Here is a 17,866-nt window from a genome sequence, read left to right as displayed (position 1 = left end):
ACTTTCACCCCCCCCCCCCCCCCTCACTGGTCGCAGCGCTCCCCCTGTTAAATCCCATTACCAGCGCCAGACGCCTCCCTCCGCTCCGCTCTGCACTGTGTTGCCGTCTCTGAGCGAAATCATAAATAGGCCAAGCTGTTGAGTGCAGATGCTGCTGAAAATACTCTCGCCGTGTTCCCATTCCCGCTCGATCTCCACCCCCAAAATGTCCACCCCCCACCCCCCCTTCCTCCTCCTCCTCTCCCAACATGAAGTCACTTCTGGATGGCTCATCCCCGAAAACGCTCCAGCGTCTGACGCAAACAGGCGTGTCGCGGAACACAGTATCCTGCTTTTCCTCTCCGTCAACATTTCCAAGAATATCTGTTGAGGCTGTGAGCAGCAACACGTTTTCCCTCCTCCCCCTCCTCCCCCTCCTCCCCCTCCTCCTCCTCCTCCTCCTCCTCCTCCTCCTCCTCCCCCTCCTCCTCCTCCCCCTCCTCCTCCTCCTCTTCCTCCTGGACGAAGCAGTTTATCTCCTGAGGCCTGGACCCGGTCCAGCTGCAGAATGTAGACCAGTGGCACTTTAATAACGGCGGCGGAGAGTAAAGGAACTCCATAAATACTCAGCCGGACATAAATACACCGTCACACACAGAATCCACACAGGCCTCGGGGGTCTGTTGGCATGGAAACGGCAGGGATGCTGAAAACGATGTCGTTGGCATTAGCGACGGGACCAGCAGCAGCGTTTCCTCGGATCTAAACGGTTCCCGATCATTTTCAGAGATTGCGTTTTCCCTCGTTCACGCAGTGATGAAGCCCGACCGTTTCCACGTATCTGCTTTGCCAGTGGCTCCGAGCTCCGTCGCCGTGGGAACAGACACTCAGAACACACCGGAATCTTTGCGTTTTCACTCCTGTAAACTGGATCAGCAGAGGAAACTTTAATCGGATGATCCGGAGCGCTGAAAAGAAAAACCACATCACGTTCTGCAGTGACTCCTGGACTTTTCCTCTTGTTTGCTGCGTCTTTGAATCAAATTACCTTGAAGAACGGCCTGGATGGTTTGTGTGCTCCGACTCTCCGCAGATGTAAAAGTGTGTCTGATGGCGCTGGAGCTGCTGCTGTGATTACATTAGAGTTAAGAGGAGAGCGAGCGAGCGAGCGAGCGAGCGAGGCGGAGGACATTTATCCTAACAACGGAGATGATGAAATGATCAACACTGGTTTGTCTTCTTACAGTGAGCGCTGTGACGCTGATCAGTCCGCTGTGGGACTTTTGGGAAGACGCTTTTTGCCGAGCGATGGATAAACGGAATTGTTGAATCGTGTCCTCCCTCTGACCTTCATCCTCCAGTTCAAACTCCCGCCGGTCCCCAGAAGAGCGGAACGCCCCGCTGGTGAAACACACACTCGGTGTTATGTATTCCCGACGTCCTTCAGGGGTGACATGTGAGAGGCGGCGAGCGAGAGGGGGAGTCTCCGGGAGGGAGGTGCACGAGGAGGCCAGCGGAGCACAGATTTTCAGAGCCGGCAGAGAAACGACTGCCTCGCTCCAGTCTGATAATCCCTCGGCCTGGCAGGATCCCGCAGGAGGGAAACCAAAGCAGCTGCAGCGGGCCTGCCGACGGGAGCCGGAGCTGCCTGCAGGCCGCAGGACAGACCGACGGACCGACGGGCCGACAGGGCGACGGGCCGACAGGGCGACAGGCCGACGGACTGACGGCGTTGAGGAGGAGGAAGAGCAGGAGGAGTTCTATCAGTCACACAAAACACTGAAATGCAGAGAAACCGAAACATGACCGCTGAAATAAAACTATAAATCGTAACCATCCATTACAATTTTGTGGTAATAAAATGCTCCTTTGTCTCATCTTACCATTTCCTGGTCACAAACTCCTGTTTTCATGGCCACAAATTTACAGTTTGATTTCAACTCTGAACTGTACAAAGTCCCAAATATGACTTCTGAAACTTGAAATTTGAAGTGTAGCCACAAATTACTTATTTATGGCCTCAAAAAAAGTAATTTGTGGCCAGGAAATTATATTTTGAGGCCACAAATTACAATCTATTTACCCTGAAATTACTATTATGTGGCTTAAATTACTACATCTTGGCTGCCAATTAGTATTCTGTGGCCTGAAATTACAATTTCTTAGCCTCAGATTACTACTTTGTGGTCTCATGTTACTATTTATTGGAATCAAGTTAGTATTTGTGGCTTCAAATGGCTGTTTTGTTTCTGTAAATTAGTATTTTATAGCTGCAAATTACCATTTTTTGACCTCATATTACAAATTTTTACCATGTTTTTGGACCTTGGGGCTTCAAAATTCAAAAGGTCTCATTTCAGCCGTGGTGTGAGGGACTGCAGCTGAAGTGACAAATTCTGAAGACCTCAAAATGACAATTTTGTTATTATTTTAACGATCGACGATAATCTTGTTGAGTTGCCAAAAGGAAATAGGATTGATTTGTATTCGGTGTGAGACGAGGAATCAGACCCAGATGTAACAGATGTTGTCTTGTCGTGGCGAGCTCGGAGAACATCAGGATCCAGTGATGAGGCGTCGTTTGCAGGTGAGACCTGATCTCACCTGTGACCCCGGCGGTCCGACTGTTGTGCTGATCTCACTGAAGCTGTGACCTCTGAACTGATCCCGGCAGCCTGGCTGAACTCTTCCAGGGACTCGGAGTGTAACGTCGGGACTCCAGCCGCCTCGAAGTCGGAGTCCCTGCAGCCGAAGCTCATCGTGTTCATTAGAGAGAGAAATCCAGACGAGAGTTCCTGCTTTGATGCACTTAAAAAAAAACAACCTCAAACACCGTCATATCGCTCCTTAAAATCCTTGTAAAGCTCTTAATGGCCTCGCTCCCTCATGTATCAGTGACCTGAAGCACCTGGAGACGCTCAGCCGGAGGTGTCTGGATAAAAGCCTGACTGAAAACTGATGGGGCCTTTTTAGCTCTGATCGACCTGCCCCCGAAGTCAGGTCAGCGGAGCCGCTGATCGTCTGGCAATGTCTTTTTGACATCGGAGAGATATTCCTGCTTTCATCATGGTTTGGAACATTTTATCCCTTTGAAGGTTTTCATTTCGTGTGTTTGATGTTTTCTGTGAAGCACTTCGTGAAGGACATTTAAAAAAAAAGTGCTCGTTAATAATAATGGTTATTGAAATAGCTGTCGCTGGTGGCATTTGAAAGATGAAGTAGAAGAAAATGGTTTGGTTTCATTTTATAAGTGTGTGGAATTTAAGTGAATATAACTTTCAAACATTTAATTCTTAATCTCGAAATTATATTATTTCAACTTTTGATGCATTTTTTTTAACAATATAGTCACTAAAGTTAGTGGCTTGACTAATGGATGGATGGATGGTGTTAGTAAACAGATTACATTCATTCTGTCTGAATTTGGGGTAAAATAAAATGGTTAAACGAGCTTTCGTGAAAAACTATAACTGTCAAATCATCTGTATGTGTAAAAAATCTGACATTTACCAAGTATTTCTAGTTTAATGTGTCCCACTAGCAGGACGAGTGACTTAGCAAACAGCCAGCAGTGAAAAAATAATGTATTAGAAGTGAAATAAAAGACTGAGTGTGGTATTTAACAGAAAGGAGTGTGTTGAATGTTGAGGCGGCGATGTGGCTCGACTTTCTCTTCCTCCCAAAACACGAGAACTCGCTTCCTTCAGGCCTGAATCAACTCTTTTAATTGCTTTTTACAGCAGCTCTTCAGTATGAATAAGTCGTTGATGTGTAAACCTTTTTTTAGCTGCTTCTCTTCCAGCTGTGCTCCTCACTGTATATACACACACACACACACACACACTCACTCACACACATGGTTGCCCTCCTAAACGGAGCAGTAGGACAGGGTGAGTCATTCATGGCCAGCCGGGTGGAAAGTGTGAGGGTGAACCTGTTCTGCCCCGAGCGGGGCTGGAGCTGGACTCGGCCGCTGGCTCTGACACCAGTCTCCGGCTCTGTGTGTGTGTGTGTGTGTGTGTGTGTGTGTGTGTGTGTTGGCGTCTCCACAGCAGCCGTGGTGTAACTCCCAGCTGTGGCGGCAGAGCTAATCTCTCCGGGGAGTCGGAGGATTAGACAGCATCTTGTCCAAAGCTCCTCGGAGCTCCAGACCGCCGTGATCAGGATCCCCGCTTATTGTAGGCGGGAGTCAGAACCAGAGAAACAACAGGACGATCGAAGAGAAAAGAAACTGAAGCCCGGCCTGTTTGTACCACCGCACTGATCTCATCTAAAGATGGAGGCTCTCTGATGCTACATTTACATTCAAGCTGTGATTTTTAACTTTTTTCTCTCAAAGAAAATGACTAATTTGGTTCAAATGTGGTTCCAAGTGTTGATTTGAAGAAGTAATGACTTCCCGAATCTTACCTGACACGACCACATGGTGTAACAGCTTCAACTGAGACTGAAAGCTGAATCTGTTTGACGGGCTGGTTTGAAACTGATGCTGGTCAAATATTCCAACAAAACAGAAACGGGATGACGGCTTCCTCACTGGCTCAGAGAGGCCGAACCCACCCAGGACACAGACTGGAACAGATCACCTTCTTCAAATACACAAATCAGCAGAATGAAGAATTCTTTCCGAAAGATTCCCTCATCATGCTCCATGACCCCAAAAAACCAACTGAAAATTAGTCCAATCTCAACATAAAGCTCATTTTAATGGTGCGAAATACAGTAAAATGTCCAAAAAATTACAGATTAATTGAGTTTTGTTGGGATTTCATCCAGTCAAGCAAGCCCGCAGGTTTGATTTGGACAAAGTTTTCCAACAAAAAACTTTGTTCCTGGAAAAAGCTCCACGCTCCTGAGCAGTTGGGCATTAGTGAGCTCCCTCCTGGGATTCGGTTTCCCATGAACTGACCCCCGATCCATCAAAACCTCATGCAAAGCTTTGCAGATTGCAGCTAATCGGAGATGAGGTTGTGCTCCTTTATTCATCACTCGTCGTCATATCGTTGTACTGATATGAACAAAAACCTGCAACAAGGTCGAACAAACGTGGCTTGAAATTGATCATAACGGATAACATGACGGAGGCGTGTTTGCGTGTTTGCTCTTTTAGAATTCATTTTAGCAGTGAACTAATACACAGTAAATCTGAGTTCACTTTGAAATCCGTCACTCTGAGATCAGAAATATTAATCTGAACCTGTTCCTGGTAGGAAGGAGCCAGGCTGCAGCTTCACTGATCATCAGAACCTTTAAATAACTCTGCCAGGGCTGCAATCTGTTCCTGGAAAAAGCTCCACGCTGCATTTATAGAGGGGGATTTCTCTCTCGCTCGCTCTCTCCCTCCCTCTCTCTCTCGATCTGCTTCTTCACCTCTCTTTCTTCTTCCTTTGGCGCTGCAGCTGATGTGAGGCCGGGAGTTGATAAAAATGAATGATTTTATTCGTGTGTAAGTCTAAGCTGGTGTCCACCAGCCCCCGTTTTATCCAGGCTTTGCGTGCGATGCCGCTGCAGTATTAGCTCCAGGCCAGATTTGCCCCGCTGGACGGGCAGATGCTTCGCCCTCGGAGCGCCGTGGAAGCGCCATGTGTCACTGAATCTGAGCCGGGATAAGACGTCTGTCGCCCTGAGCGGCTCTGAATGAGCCCCAGAGTATCAGCGATGCTCCAAACTGCACAAGTCTCAAGGAAAGACTCCAATTACGACTTGTGGATCACGAATACAGTCCATTAAATTCCATGACAGCCGTGTAAAAGTGTTTGATTTGGGTGATTAAAGTGACATTAGGGAGTGAATGTGGAAGGATGGTGATGGTCTAATGTCCTTAAAGACGTCCACACATATTAATGCCGCTCTGCCTGTATGTCAAACTGAACGGCGTGTTTCCATCTCTGCTGTTTTCCAGACCGCACTGAGGCGACGAGGCAGCAGGGAAACCTTTAAAGACAAGAAATCCACAACTCAGGTGAAAACGCTTTGTTCTGCTGCTTTGACTAAAGACAATAGAGATGTTAGTCTGATCAATGCATGTGAGTTTTACAGTGATGGGGTAAAAAAAAAAAAAATCGGTTCCTTTGAATGGTAGTTATTAAATAAAAAAAAGAGTGAATTACACTGAAACTTGGATAACAGGTAATGCCAACGTGAATGGAGTGGATTGTCTCATTATTATTGGTCCATGCAGCCCGGTTATCAGGAATAAAGAGGAAAACATCACTTTTCATCTTTTTAAAACTTTCATTTTACATTGAAATATATTCTGCAGAATATTTTTAGCTTATGAGCAAACAGTGAAACTCCCATATATCATAGATTTATTTATTTTAAACCTCATTTTAAAAAAGTATTGTTTAGTTACAAGATTTAGGTCATTAAAAGTTAGAATTTTGTTGTAATATCAGATGTTTTGTCTATTTTCTACCTAAAATTACCACTATATATTTTTTTAATAAAAATTCCTTATGTTTTTATTCGCAAATCGTTCGAGTAGAAACAACTCAAAAAAAGATAACATTTTCTATTTTATTATTATTATTATTATTATTATTATTATTTATTTATTTATTTTTTATAACAGACACACACATTTCTGAATTTTTACTGGGAGTATGAGCCAGAAACGAAAGAAATAAGAAAATAAAACACAAAAACGTCAGAGATTATTGTAAAGTTAAAAACATCCTCCAGTTATTTTATTATTTTATTTTATTTATCTTTAATTGGTTTATTTATAATTGGAAATTGTTATTTATTTATTTATTTGTTTATTATTATTATTATTATTATTATTTTTATTTTTTTATTTTTATTTTTTTTTTACATTTTTGGAACTCCATCCTCCTATAGCCCAGGAATTTTCTTTTCTTTTTTCACTTAAGTTGGATGTGATTTTCTTTTTCATGTAATGTGAGGCAGTCCAGTCTCACAGAGGAATAACTGGACATGTTTATGGACATTAAGTCCCCTGCTTGAGGACATCAGTCAGCGGTCTGTGGGTCAGGAGCATTTCCAGGTGAGAGAGGACTCGTCCCTTCCTCAGTCTTAACTCTGTGTTCCCTCCGTCCGCCACCCCCAGGAGGACAGTGCAGACCTCCGCTGCCAGCTCCAGTTCGCCAAGGAGGAGTCGGGGCTGATGAGGAAGAAGATGGCCAAGCTGGGCCGGGAGAAGGACGAGCTGGAGCAGGAGCTGCAGAAGTACAAGTCGGTTTACGGGGACGTGGACAGCCCCCTCCCCCTGGCCGAGTGCGCCGGCGGAGGCCCTCACACGACCCGAGAGGCCGAGCTGCGCCTCCGCCTGAAGCTGGTGGAGGAGGAGGCCAACATCCTGGGCAGGAAGATCGTGGAGCTGGAGGTGGAGAACCGCAGCCTGCGGGCAGAAAACGAAGACATCCGCTGTCAGTACGAGAGAGACTGCTTCGGGCGAGAGCCCTTCTCCAGCATGCCTTCCTCGCCGTACGGCGGCGACGCCCTGGAGTCCGCCGGCGAGCTGCGACGGCACCTCCAGTTCGTAGAGGAGGAGGCCGAGCTGCTGCGTCGCTCCATCTCAGAGATCGAGGACCACAACAGGCAGCTCACATCCGAACTCAACCGCTTCAAGTTTGGTCCGAGCGGCGGCGAGGAGGGCGTCGAGGGGACGCTGTTCAAACCCGGGAACGGGGGCGCCGGGAACGGCTCCACCGGCGGGATGATGATGGAGGAGCTCAAGTCGGCCCGGATGCAGATCAACGAGCTGAGCGGGAAAGTGATGAAGCTGCAGTACGAGAACCGCGTCCTCATGTCCAACGTGCAGCGCTGCGACCTGGCCGCGCACCTCGGGCTTCGAACCGGCAGCCCCCGGGACAGCGACGCCGACAGCGACGCCGGCAGAAGAGAGGCCGCCGAGGACGAGGAGGCGGGCCGGCTCCTCCTCCTCCAGCCCAAGAGGGAGGGTCCGATCGGGGGCGAGAGCGACTCCGAAGACCTGTTCGAGAAAACGGCGACCACCTCAGGGTTCGGGAGCATCAAGCCGTCGGATGGCAGCGAGCTGAGCGCCACCGAGCTGGCCAACCGCCGGCGGGAGGAGAGAGAGTCCTTCTCTAACGTGAAGCGAGAGGCCGAGAGGCTCGGCAAGACGGTGGACCGGCTCATCACCGACACCGACAGCCTGATCTTCGAGGGCCGACTGCTGGTGACGACGGGAGAAGGCCTGGAGGGCGGAGGAGCCTCCGGAACCAAACCGGACACTCAAGTCCTGGACACCATCAACACACGCATGAAGGCGTTCCGCACCGAGCTGCACATCTTCGTGGAGAAGCTGGACCACGTGGGAGAGGGGCTGAGGGAGCGGACGGACGATCTGTCACCCATGCCCAACCTGACGGAGTCCAGCAGCTTCCTGTCCACCGTCACCTCCATGTCCCGGGACTCTCCCATCGGCACCTTCGGGAGAGATCTGGTCACCGACTTCCAGGTAAGTCTGGATGTTTCCTCTCTGCCTTAATGTGATCATATCAATGAAACTGCATGGTAGGTAGCCGTGTAAAGACTCTCTCCAAGAAGTCCAGACAGGACGATGCTGTCCGTAGGTCTGACGTGAAACGCTGATCGGTATTTCATTTCCCCTGATCGAAGCTCCTTGTCTCAAAATCATGGTTTAGTCACCGTTAACAGCGGAAAACTGGTCGGTGAAGTTCCAGGTAATAATCCCCAGCTCATAGTTGTGAGAATTAAATTATCTTTGGATTGAGAGCCCCTAAGTGTCCAGTCATTAGTAAACCATTTAAGTCTAAAATAAACTCGATGAGAGTCTAAGTCAGCAGCATGTGCAAAATAACCTTCTCTAATTAAAGATAGCGGCAGCGTCGTACATCTTCAGCCAGACGCTCAGGACTGTCGGTGGGAAATTCATTCAGCTGGATTCAAAGATGGGTTCGGATCTTTTCAGGTCTGGTCGTTCAGATTGGATCAATGATGCTTCCATCGAATCGCCCTATCACAGTGTCTTTCCTATCTTTGTAAAGTTGCGTTTAGGAAGCGTTTAGAAGGGTTTGAGTCAGATGTCCTAACCCTAAAGCATTGACGTGTGACAGCCAGAATTAGGGGAAGCGTTGGTCAAATTAGGAGTATGGTGGCTCTCTGGAACTGACCTGAAGCCTGTGAGGAGATGGTCCCACCAGTGCCGTCTAGATTATCTTCTGTTCGTCACAATTGAGAGGAAAGTTGCAGGTTCGATGCCCCATCTCTCTCCATCCACACGTTGAAGTGTCCTTGAGCAAGACGCTGAACCTCAGACTGTTCCCAGTGGAGTCATGGAGCGCCTCACATGGCCGCCTCATGCAGTGATGGGCTGTGGTGGTCCCTGACTCTTGACCCCAATCAGTTTAACACTGCATCCTGGAAATGGGGATTAATAAAGTCTGGTTGTTAGCAGCTTAGACAGGTTTGAGGTGAGCTGAGGCGACTTGAAAAGATCCAAACCCAACGCGAGTTGAGGAGGCCGCCGTCTAGGGGTGGAGTCTTTAGAGCCAGCGCAGCGCAGGGTGACAGGCAGTCCCACCGTAAGCCACCCAGCTCTGCCACACTGGCACCACCACCACCACCAGCACCAGCACCGTCACGTCACCCCCGCCCCCTCCACCCAGAACCACTGCTGTCACCATCGCTTCCTGCTGCTGCTGCTGCTGCTGCTGCCGCCGCCTTCACATCTGCATCTCCATCCTCATAGCCAGCAGCCCCGCCTGCCTCCACCCCCCGCCCCCCACCCGCTGCGCTCACTGTCTGCAGCAGCCAGGGCGCGGCGAGGCCGCCTGGCGCTTCCGGTCGCCTGCTTGGTGTGAATGGAGGGATTTTAGCAGCTTCTTCCATTTGGCTCGACTTCTCTTGACGAATGGTTGCATGATGAACTTTAGTAAGTCCCCCGTCTGACCCCCCCCCCCTCCTTCGCAGCTCTGCTACACCATGCTATCATTTGTATGACTCATTATAAATGGTGTAGCTGGTGTGTTTACACACTCGATCAGCACACAAGCATCGGCCGCTCCGTGGTGTTTCCAAGGAGATGAACCGCATAAGTGTGTGCGATGACAAGAATAACTGTCGGACGCCCAAAACAAGAGTGGCATGGCGCTGTGTGAGAACCTCACTGGCTGGCATCCTGCTTCCTGTCCTTGTTTTCCTGCAGCTCTGAATGAGTCGACATGTCAACATACTGTGTACTCTCCCAAAGCAGGTTCATTATCTGTGTGCTGCATGATCAGGCAGCGTCTCGGACGTCCCTTTCTAATCCGGTAGAATCAAACAGAGCACTTCCCGAAGGAGCCAGTCTGCTGTGGCGAGATCATGTTCTGAAGCTGCTTGTTCTGTTTCTGCTTTGCTCCGCCGCCTGTTGGACTCTCCGGTTAGTCTGGGTGAAGCTGGGTGGTTTAGCCGCAGCTGACCGCTGCAACTAACGAGTCTGCGAATCGAGTTTGAAATGAACAAACCGAAAGAGCAAAAAAAATGTAGACGTGCCATCACCAGAGGGGGAAGTACTCCCAAATATATAATCTGATTCATTAAAAACCAGTTTCAGTGATAAAGAAGACACATTTTGAGTATTGTGACCTAATTTGAATTATAATTCAGAGTAGCATCATTTAAATTAACCTAGAAAACTCATAAAAGTCATGAAATTTAAACTATTTGCATTCACAGTATGTTTAATTGCTCTTTTGTCATGATCAAGTGACAAATTAAAGTCATTCTGATGTTTTATCTCTGATTAGTTGTATAAATTATGTCAACGTAATTAGACAATATTGTTACTTTAATCACTTTTAAAGGATGAGAAGTTTCAGATGACATGTTGCCTCTTAAATAAATGTGAATAAAGTGTTTTACCTGCCGAATAATGAAAACTTAAGGATTTTGGTTCCATTATTTTTTTTTCCCGCATATTTGACTTGAAATGTGTTGCTATGACAACGAGCGCGGACGCTCTGCGCTCCCGTCAGCGGTCCGGCCGGCATGTCGCCGCCTACAAATGCCGAAAATGCTGTATTTCCTGCCCGAAATGTGCATCGTGCAGGCTGGAGATGCAAGGTTTCCGTAGTTTAGCGCTTGTCCCGCCCCGCTGTGCACGGGCATGTGTCGACTGTCCTCCTCCTACCCGGCGTGGCCGTAGCTCTCGCTCTGCACTTCTCTGCTGTGGTATCTCTCAGCTGTCGGTTTGGACTCATGTATCCCTCATTGCATGCGCTTCATAACGAGTGTTTTGCATTCTTTCCCCCCTCCCCCCTCCTCCTCCCGACTCCCTCTCTTGGTTCCTCTTTGTGTTCCCGCCAGATGTTTCAGCCCATGATTTTGTTCATCCTCATTCTCGTCCTCTTCTCATCCCTCTCATACGCCGTCATCTTTAAGTTGGTCTTCCTCTTTGCGCTTTTCTTCGTACTCTAGTCCGTCTGTCTCCACACCGTGCCGTCTGTTAGTTGATTTCCTCTCTACCCATTTCCTGTTTTTATGGTTTGATTTTTGTTCCCCCCCCCCCCCACCGCTGTTCTCCCCCGTCCCCTCACTGCCCTGTTTGTTGTCTCCTGTCTGTTTTTGTCCACGATTCGCCTCACGCATCTCCCCGACTCCACCGCCGCCACCACCCGCACCCCCTGTTTCCTCCACCCGTCACCCCTCTCCCCCCCCCCCCCCTCTACCCTCCCCTCCCCTCCCCTCCACGTCACTCACAGTCCGGTCAGAGGGATGAGCTGGAGTGGCGTCTAGGACAGGAGCGAGGCGTGGAGCCCCAGAGCCAGGCCCAGAGCAGGGGAGCCACGGGACTCTCTAGGTACCACAGGCCCCTGGCTTTAAGAGCAGAGGTCAGTGCCTCCTCCATCTCCCTTCCTCCATCAGCCTCCAGCGCTAATCCGGACCATGTTTGACCTGGACATTGCTCTAAGACAATGAACTCAGCCAGCAACTCCAGAACAAACTGAAGCCTGATCCCACATTTTCCTCTCCTGCTGTCATCTATCCAGTCTGGTTTCATCTGCGCTCGTCGAAAAATCTTCATTATTTGAATTAATATTTGTGAATAGAGGCGTTGCTTCACTGAATTATGGGAAAACTCACAAGATCTGGGCTGAAATCTGCACCGATGTGCATGAGATGATGGAAATGATCAACAGTTCCTGTTCTGGGGTTGATTTCTAACATGTACAGGTCAAATATGAAGAGTCTGGTTTGAAAAAGACAAATCTAAAATGTATAAAATTGCCTCTAAAAAGCTTTCACGTGATATTTTGAGGAGCTTTAAAGCACAGTTTAATCTCAATTCATTTGCTTTTCCATGTGAAACGGGATCATATTGGGCCACTCAGTCCAGCGCCTCACTTTTGGATGAGCACACTTTCACTCCATTCACTCTTTTTTCACACTCTCACAGCTACAGGTGGTAATTTTCCTCATTCTCTCTCCTTCAATTCGACATGTTTTAATTGCTTTTCTTTTCTAATGGTGCCGTACGCTGCTGGGCGATTTCCATCAGGATATAAGTGGAAGATAAATAATCAAAAAGTGAGAAGTTAAGTTGTGTTGTGAGATTTTTTTTGAGCTGATATTTCTCTTGTACAGTTGCAGCTCATTGACCTGAGGGTCAGTTTGTGTGGGTTTAGTGTTTCAGAGCTGAATCTGCCCTCTGGCGCCGCTTCACCGCGACCCGACTCAGCAAATCCAACATATGTTTAAAAAAAAAAAACGATGAAGTGTCACCGGCGGCCGGACGCACCGGACGGACAACGTGAGGCTAAAAGCACAATCAGCAGGATGAGAGCCCCCGGCTCAGAGCGCTTAAACCCGTCAGTGCCTCCACTGCGCCGTAGCAGGACGCCGAGATTCATAATCGCTGCCTCACGCTGAGAAATTCACCCGTAGTTACGTAACGGCGGCGTGACACATCACTGTTACAGTTACAGTTACGGCACATCGGCGTGGAGTTCTTTTTGTCCCCCCCCCCCCCTCCACAGAGCCTTTCTGCCGCAGTGTAATCTGCGAGGTGAACTGAATGAATGGGAAAGCAGCTTGGATGTAGCGGGATTAGCGCTGCGCTGTAGGCCGGGTTGATTTGCATTTGACATTGGGCCGACAGGGAGGTGATCCAGGGTCAGAACACAACCAGCAGCTCAACTTACTGCTGGAGCGAGGCTGCAGTCCATGGCCAGAGGCAGCGATCGCCTCTTAAACCCTCTTTTCATCTCTAAATTCTCAGTTTTACAAGCAAATAACCGACCATCACATTCAACACCATAAACATGAGCATCCCATTCCTCACCCGGTGCTGTTTTTTTACCCGGAGAAACTTCCCGTCCTGCACAAACATCAAAACATTTCTTCAGTCTGTATTCTCATAAAAGAAGAGTTGTGTTCCTCGTACTTTCCCCAAAGTTTTGCTGGAAACTTGTCAGAATAAGACGACAGTGAGTTTTTTTTCTTAACTCAAACAAAATAAGAAAATACAGCATTACAAGAAGATTAAACCAAACTATTCAAAAGAGTAAGGGAGCCCAACCATTACAGGAGCTACTTGCCGATACTGATACCAGTACTTTAAATGCTATGAAGTCTAATTCATACTCTACATGCAAATAATACACAGCACGCCTAGCAGTTACACTTTAATCATGTTTAATATATCGCATCGCTGGTGTGTGAGCCCCGAAACTCGTTAGCCTGTAGCATCGCTCGTCCTCTCATTGCGTACCTGTGAAGTTGCCGACCCACGACGTCACGTAACACTCGCCAGGTGGCATCGGGAATCTTCTTCTGAGTTCAGGTGCTCCGTGCAGAATCGAAGCCCAAACCTCCTGCTGGTATTGGTATCGGCACGTTCCCACGTGAAACGCAACTGTGCAGGAGAGGAACGAAGCCTAGAGAAAACTAGCAGAGGGCCCTCTGAATCTATCTTCGTACTTTTAAAAGTCTGACCTTAAAGACCAGGTGTTACGTCAGTGAATAAGGCTCAAAAATACAGAATCTAACCAGCACTTTCCACTTTTTTGCTTTGAGGATATTGAAGGGAACAGATCTAATCAGCTGTTTGGTTTGAAGCAGATCAACGTGTGTGTGCTGCTCCAAGTCATTTCCTCTGCTGTGTTTTGTGCTGCGCGGCGGTTTGTGGCCTCAGCTCCGGGACGCGCCGCCTCCCGACCTCCAGTTTCGCCTGGATCACGACCGAAGGATGAGGGCGGCGACGGCCGACGAACGGGAAGCCGTGGTTCCTCTGCCTCAGGTACTGGAACTCTGCTGTCTTTAGAGAATGGAGGCTTTAACTAGACGTCATACAGATGACCTTTGACACCTTCAAATAACCCTTTCCTGTCCCTGCAGCAGGATGACGAGCGTCTGCGTCTGGAGGTCCAGCGTGAAGGCCTGGATCTGCCGGGCCTGCAGGGCCTGCAGGGCCTGGAGGTGCCCTGGGCTCAGGAGCGAGCCGCCCTGCAGCAGGAGGTCCGACTCTTCAGGCGGAACAGCATCATGGTCTACATGAAGCTCCGCTGGATCCTCACGCACTGGAGGCTTGGACGCCGGGACGACCCGGGGGACGAGGCGCCACACCAAGAGGTGCGTTTGTTTACCTAAACTTTCTCCAAGTCTGTATATTGCGTGTGTGTGTTATACACTGCATGTTTTCAGTGACGATAAACCAGATCATTCACCAGAGGTGGACTGATTAAAAGAACCAGGATGCCTTGCTGCAGAAAGTTGACGGTTTTCTCCTCTGTCTCATCCAGTCGGAGGGATTCCCGGAGTTGGGGGTGATCGTGGAGCAGGCGGAGGCCGACCCCGACCGAGACGACAGACTCTGTTTCCCACAAACCCCGGCGGACACTCCCGACCCGGGACCCCTCCTCCCCCTGCCCTCACCCGACCGACACCTGCAGCACCACAGACAGGTACGAGTGTGAGACTGAAATCACGCAGGAACTCCCAAAACCATCCCGTTAAAGTCGGCAGCTGATGGTATTAAAAAAAAAAAAAAAATGCAGCAAAATAACATTTTCAAATGGTTTGAACCAACACTGAATATAGAAAGTTAATTCTTGATGAAAAAGAAATATTTTCTTAATACAAAGATAATTATTAACTATTAAGGAGGAGCTTGTGTCTTTCTGTGTGTTTGTGTGTTATATGTACTCCTCCTCTAACAGGAATATATTTTCCTCACTCAAAAAAACTTGAATAATGACTAAAAAAAGGAAAATTCTGGATGAATTTTTGATTTGTGTTTTGAGCCCTTTGGGCCACCGTAGCTGCTTTTTCTGTGTTTTGTCAGAATTTTTTTTTTTTTTTGTTATTCATGTTTTCTTGAGTGAATAAAATCTATGCTGGTTATTATTGAAATAATTAGAGTTTGTTCTTTGTATTTACTAAGTCAAATATTCAGTTTAATTTGTTCCAGCAAGTTCTCTGTTTGTGTGTGTGTTTTGGTAACTGTTAGCATTGTCAATGGATTTTCCTATAGAATTTAGCTTTAAGCTAGCAGCCTTTTTTTCTTAATCTATGTTTATTTATTTACTGTGTCTTAAGGCATCACGTTCGTACAGAAAGCATAATCCAGCCTTTCCATGATGGCACAGGGGTTGAAAAACACGGCCCTAATCCTCCATTTTAGCCTTGTGTCATGTTAGCGTGTTAGCATGCTGAAGCTACCTGGAAGTTATCACATCTGGAGAGTTTCTCACTTTCCGCCATGCTGTGAGTCCAGTTTGGTGCAGATGAACCTGTCACCTTCCGCTCAGGCCACGAGGAGAAGGATCTGGACATTTCTGGGGATGATTAAAGTTTTATACGGCCCTTTATATTTCTATACAGCAAAACCTTTCAACCTTGCTTTATTTTTGTCTTCATTTTATTTGTTCAGCTCCAGAAATTTTAATTAAAATCAGAATAAAGTTGGTGTTAAAGGAGTTAAACAGATCAGGTTTTATTAATATTATTATTATTTAGGTGACACAGTTATGGGTTTTCCACATTAGGATCTCTATGAATGAAGAAAGGTTCTCTGTTAGAATATTAGTGAAAACTTGATGCTTTGTTATGATTTTGACCGTCTGTCCACCAAAGTGACGCCGTTCATTATTTTTCCTTTTTTTCTTTCTTTCTTTTATTCACTGAATGTTTGGCATCGTTTCATCGGCGCTGTTTGGCACCAGTATGCAGATGAGTGTGTTGACCCAGATAGCTGCTTACAGGCGGCAATTATTCTGTACACTGTTTGGTTTTTGTTTTTTTTTTCAGTCTTCTGGAGCCGACTGAAATATTACAGTCTCACGGGAGACAAAGGAAGCGGCGGCTCTTCTCTTCACCCCGTTAGAGAACCAGGAGTGTGAGCGTCTTTGTCCCGGATGCATTATTCAGCAGCATTAAGTGCTTCACTTTCTGTCGTGTTGTGATTTCTGGTCCGACATGTGGTTTTATCCTCGTTCCTGTGATCAGGAGAGACTCCGAATGAAATCCGTCCGTCTTTCTTTCTAATATCCGTGTTTTTAATGCGTTTCGCTGAGACTCGGGAGCTGCAGGTGGTTTCCTGCTGCAGGCTCCTTCACAAACGACGTCTCCATCGGGGACACTTGAGTGTAATCGCCATTTATCTTAATGTGCAGAAAAATGAGGCTCCCTCTGAAAGTTTTGCGTCCATCAGTAATAATCTCATCACTAAATCTTTCCTTTTGGTATAAATGTGATGGGGCTTTCTGGTTTGGCTGCTTTCCTGGGGGATTATGGATTCGTCTTGATGTTACCCAGCAGTATTTGTCTGTTTTTGGTTTTCTCCATGTGAGGGGCACGGTAGAAGGAAGTGACAGTGAGAGCAGGTGATGGGTTTAGGGTTGTGGTCGACCTCCTGCTGGGCTTCCCGGCCTCCTTCCAGGGCGAGCAGCTTGTCACGTCCTTTCTCATCTGTATGCGGCCGCGCACGCCGCCTCAGGACGTGTTGGAGGAGTGTCAGCGATCGGTCGTCCGGGGCCTTCTGGGTTCAGACACACCCCTGCTGCAGAGGTCAGAGCAGGGACGAGGCTGAAAAGCAGAGATGGGAACAAAGATGGAGACGTTAAAGTGAAAAAAAAAAAAAAATTGATTTATGAAGCACTGACGAAGCAGGTTCATCCCAGAGTGCTCTGAAAAGACACAAAGGACACGATCAGATAAAAGAAGGAGACGAATCCGTCGCGTGTTTTCAGATAAGAGTGGAAGTTGCTGAGCTGACACTTGTCTGTGTGTCTGTGTGTGTGTGGTGTGTGCAGTTCGGCGAGAACCGCCGGGTCCTGCAGGCCTTGCGGACGCTGCTGGACGAGTTTCGGGAGGAGCTGCGGGAGGAGGAGGCGCGGCGGAGCCAGCTGCAGCAGTCCTACGCCAATGACAAAGCCGCCTGGGAGGTCAAGTGGGCCGAGATGAAGAGCCAGGTCGCTCAGGTACAGATGGCGCCTCAGCGGCCGCCGTTGCAGGCGCAGGGCGCGATCTGGCTCGCAGCGCCCGCCGACAGTAAACATGTTGACTCCTCCGCGGATCAAATCCCGCTCGGGGCGAACCTGCAACACGTCCAAAACAAACAAGGCGGAGGCTTTCTGCCTGCCGACCCGATATCTCAGCTCCCATCTCGAGTCAAATGCTTTTAGCTCGATACAACCGGGCAGAGCTGCGAACTGTAAGAAAATAGACTCGATTCAGATAGAAATGCAGCGTCCACCACCGTCACTTAAATATCGTACCAACAGATGAATTTGGTTTGTTTCTCAACATTAAAAAAAAAAAAAAAAAAAACCAACAAAAAAAAAGTCAGGAAATGACTGGAGTCATTACAGGGAGGCTGATTCTTCACTTCCCTTCATGTATTGATAGATTTTAAATGATAAATCTTAACATTACTGTGGGCCTGCAGGTCAAATGC

The 17,866-nt window shown here is 48.0% G+C and overlaps 1 protein-coding gene across 1 annotated transcript in view; it reads left to right on the top strand.

Annotated features, from left to right (window-relative positions):
• The window catches only part of LOC115405110 (microtubule cross-linking factor 1-like), a 44,543-nt gene that overhangs the window by 13,233 nt on the left and 13,444 nt on the right, over nucleotides 1–17,866 (top strand). Inside the window, exons 4-10 of the mRNA XM_030114572.1 lie at nucleotides 5,882–5,941; nucleotides 7,052–8,425; nucleotides 11,673–11,801; nucleotides 14,105–14,209; nucleotides 14,308–14,541; nucleotides 14,712–14,873; nucleotides 17,223–17,390. Coding sequence (XP_029970432.1) covers nucleotides 5,882–5,941; nucleotides 7,052–8,425; nucleotides 11,673–11,801; nucleotides 14,105–14,209; nucleotides 14,308–14,541; nucleotides 14,712–14,873; nucleotides 17,223–17,390 — 2,232 coding nt within the window. The remainder of the gene's footprint in view (nucleotides 1–5,881; nucleotides 5,942–7,051; nucleotides 8,426–11,672; nucleotides 11,802–14,104; nucleotides 14,210–14,307; nucleotides 14,542–14,711; nucleotides 14,874–17,222; nucleotides 17,391–17,866) is intronic.

This window comes from Salarias fasciatus, chromosome 18 (genome assembly GCF_902148845.1).
Source record: "Salarias fasciatus chromosome 18, fSalaFa1.1, whole genome shotgun sequence".
Lineage (NCBI taxonomy): Eukaryota > Metazoa > Chordata > Actinopteri > Blenniiformes > Blenniidae > Salarias > Salarias fasciatus.
The sequence above is the reverse complement of the archived record's forward strand: the minus strand, read 5'-3'. Positions and strand labels throughout refer to the sequence as shown.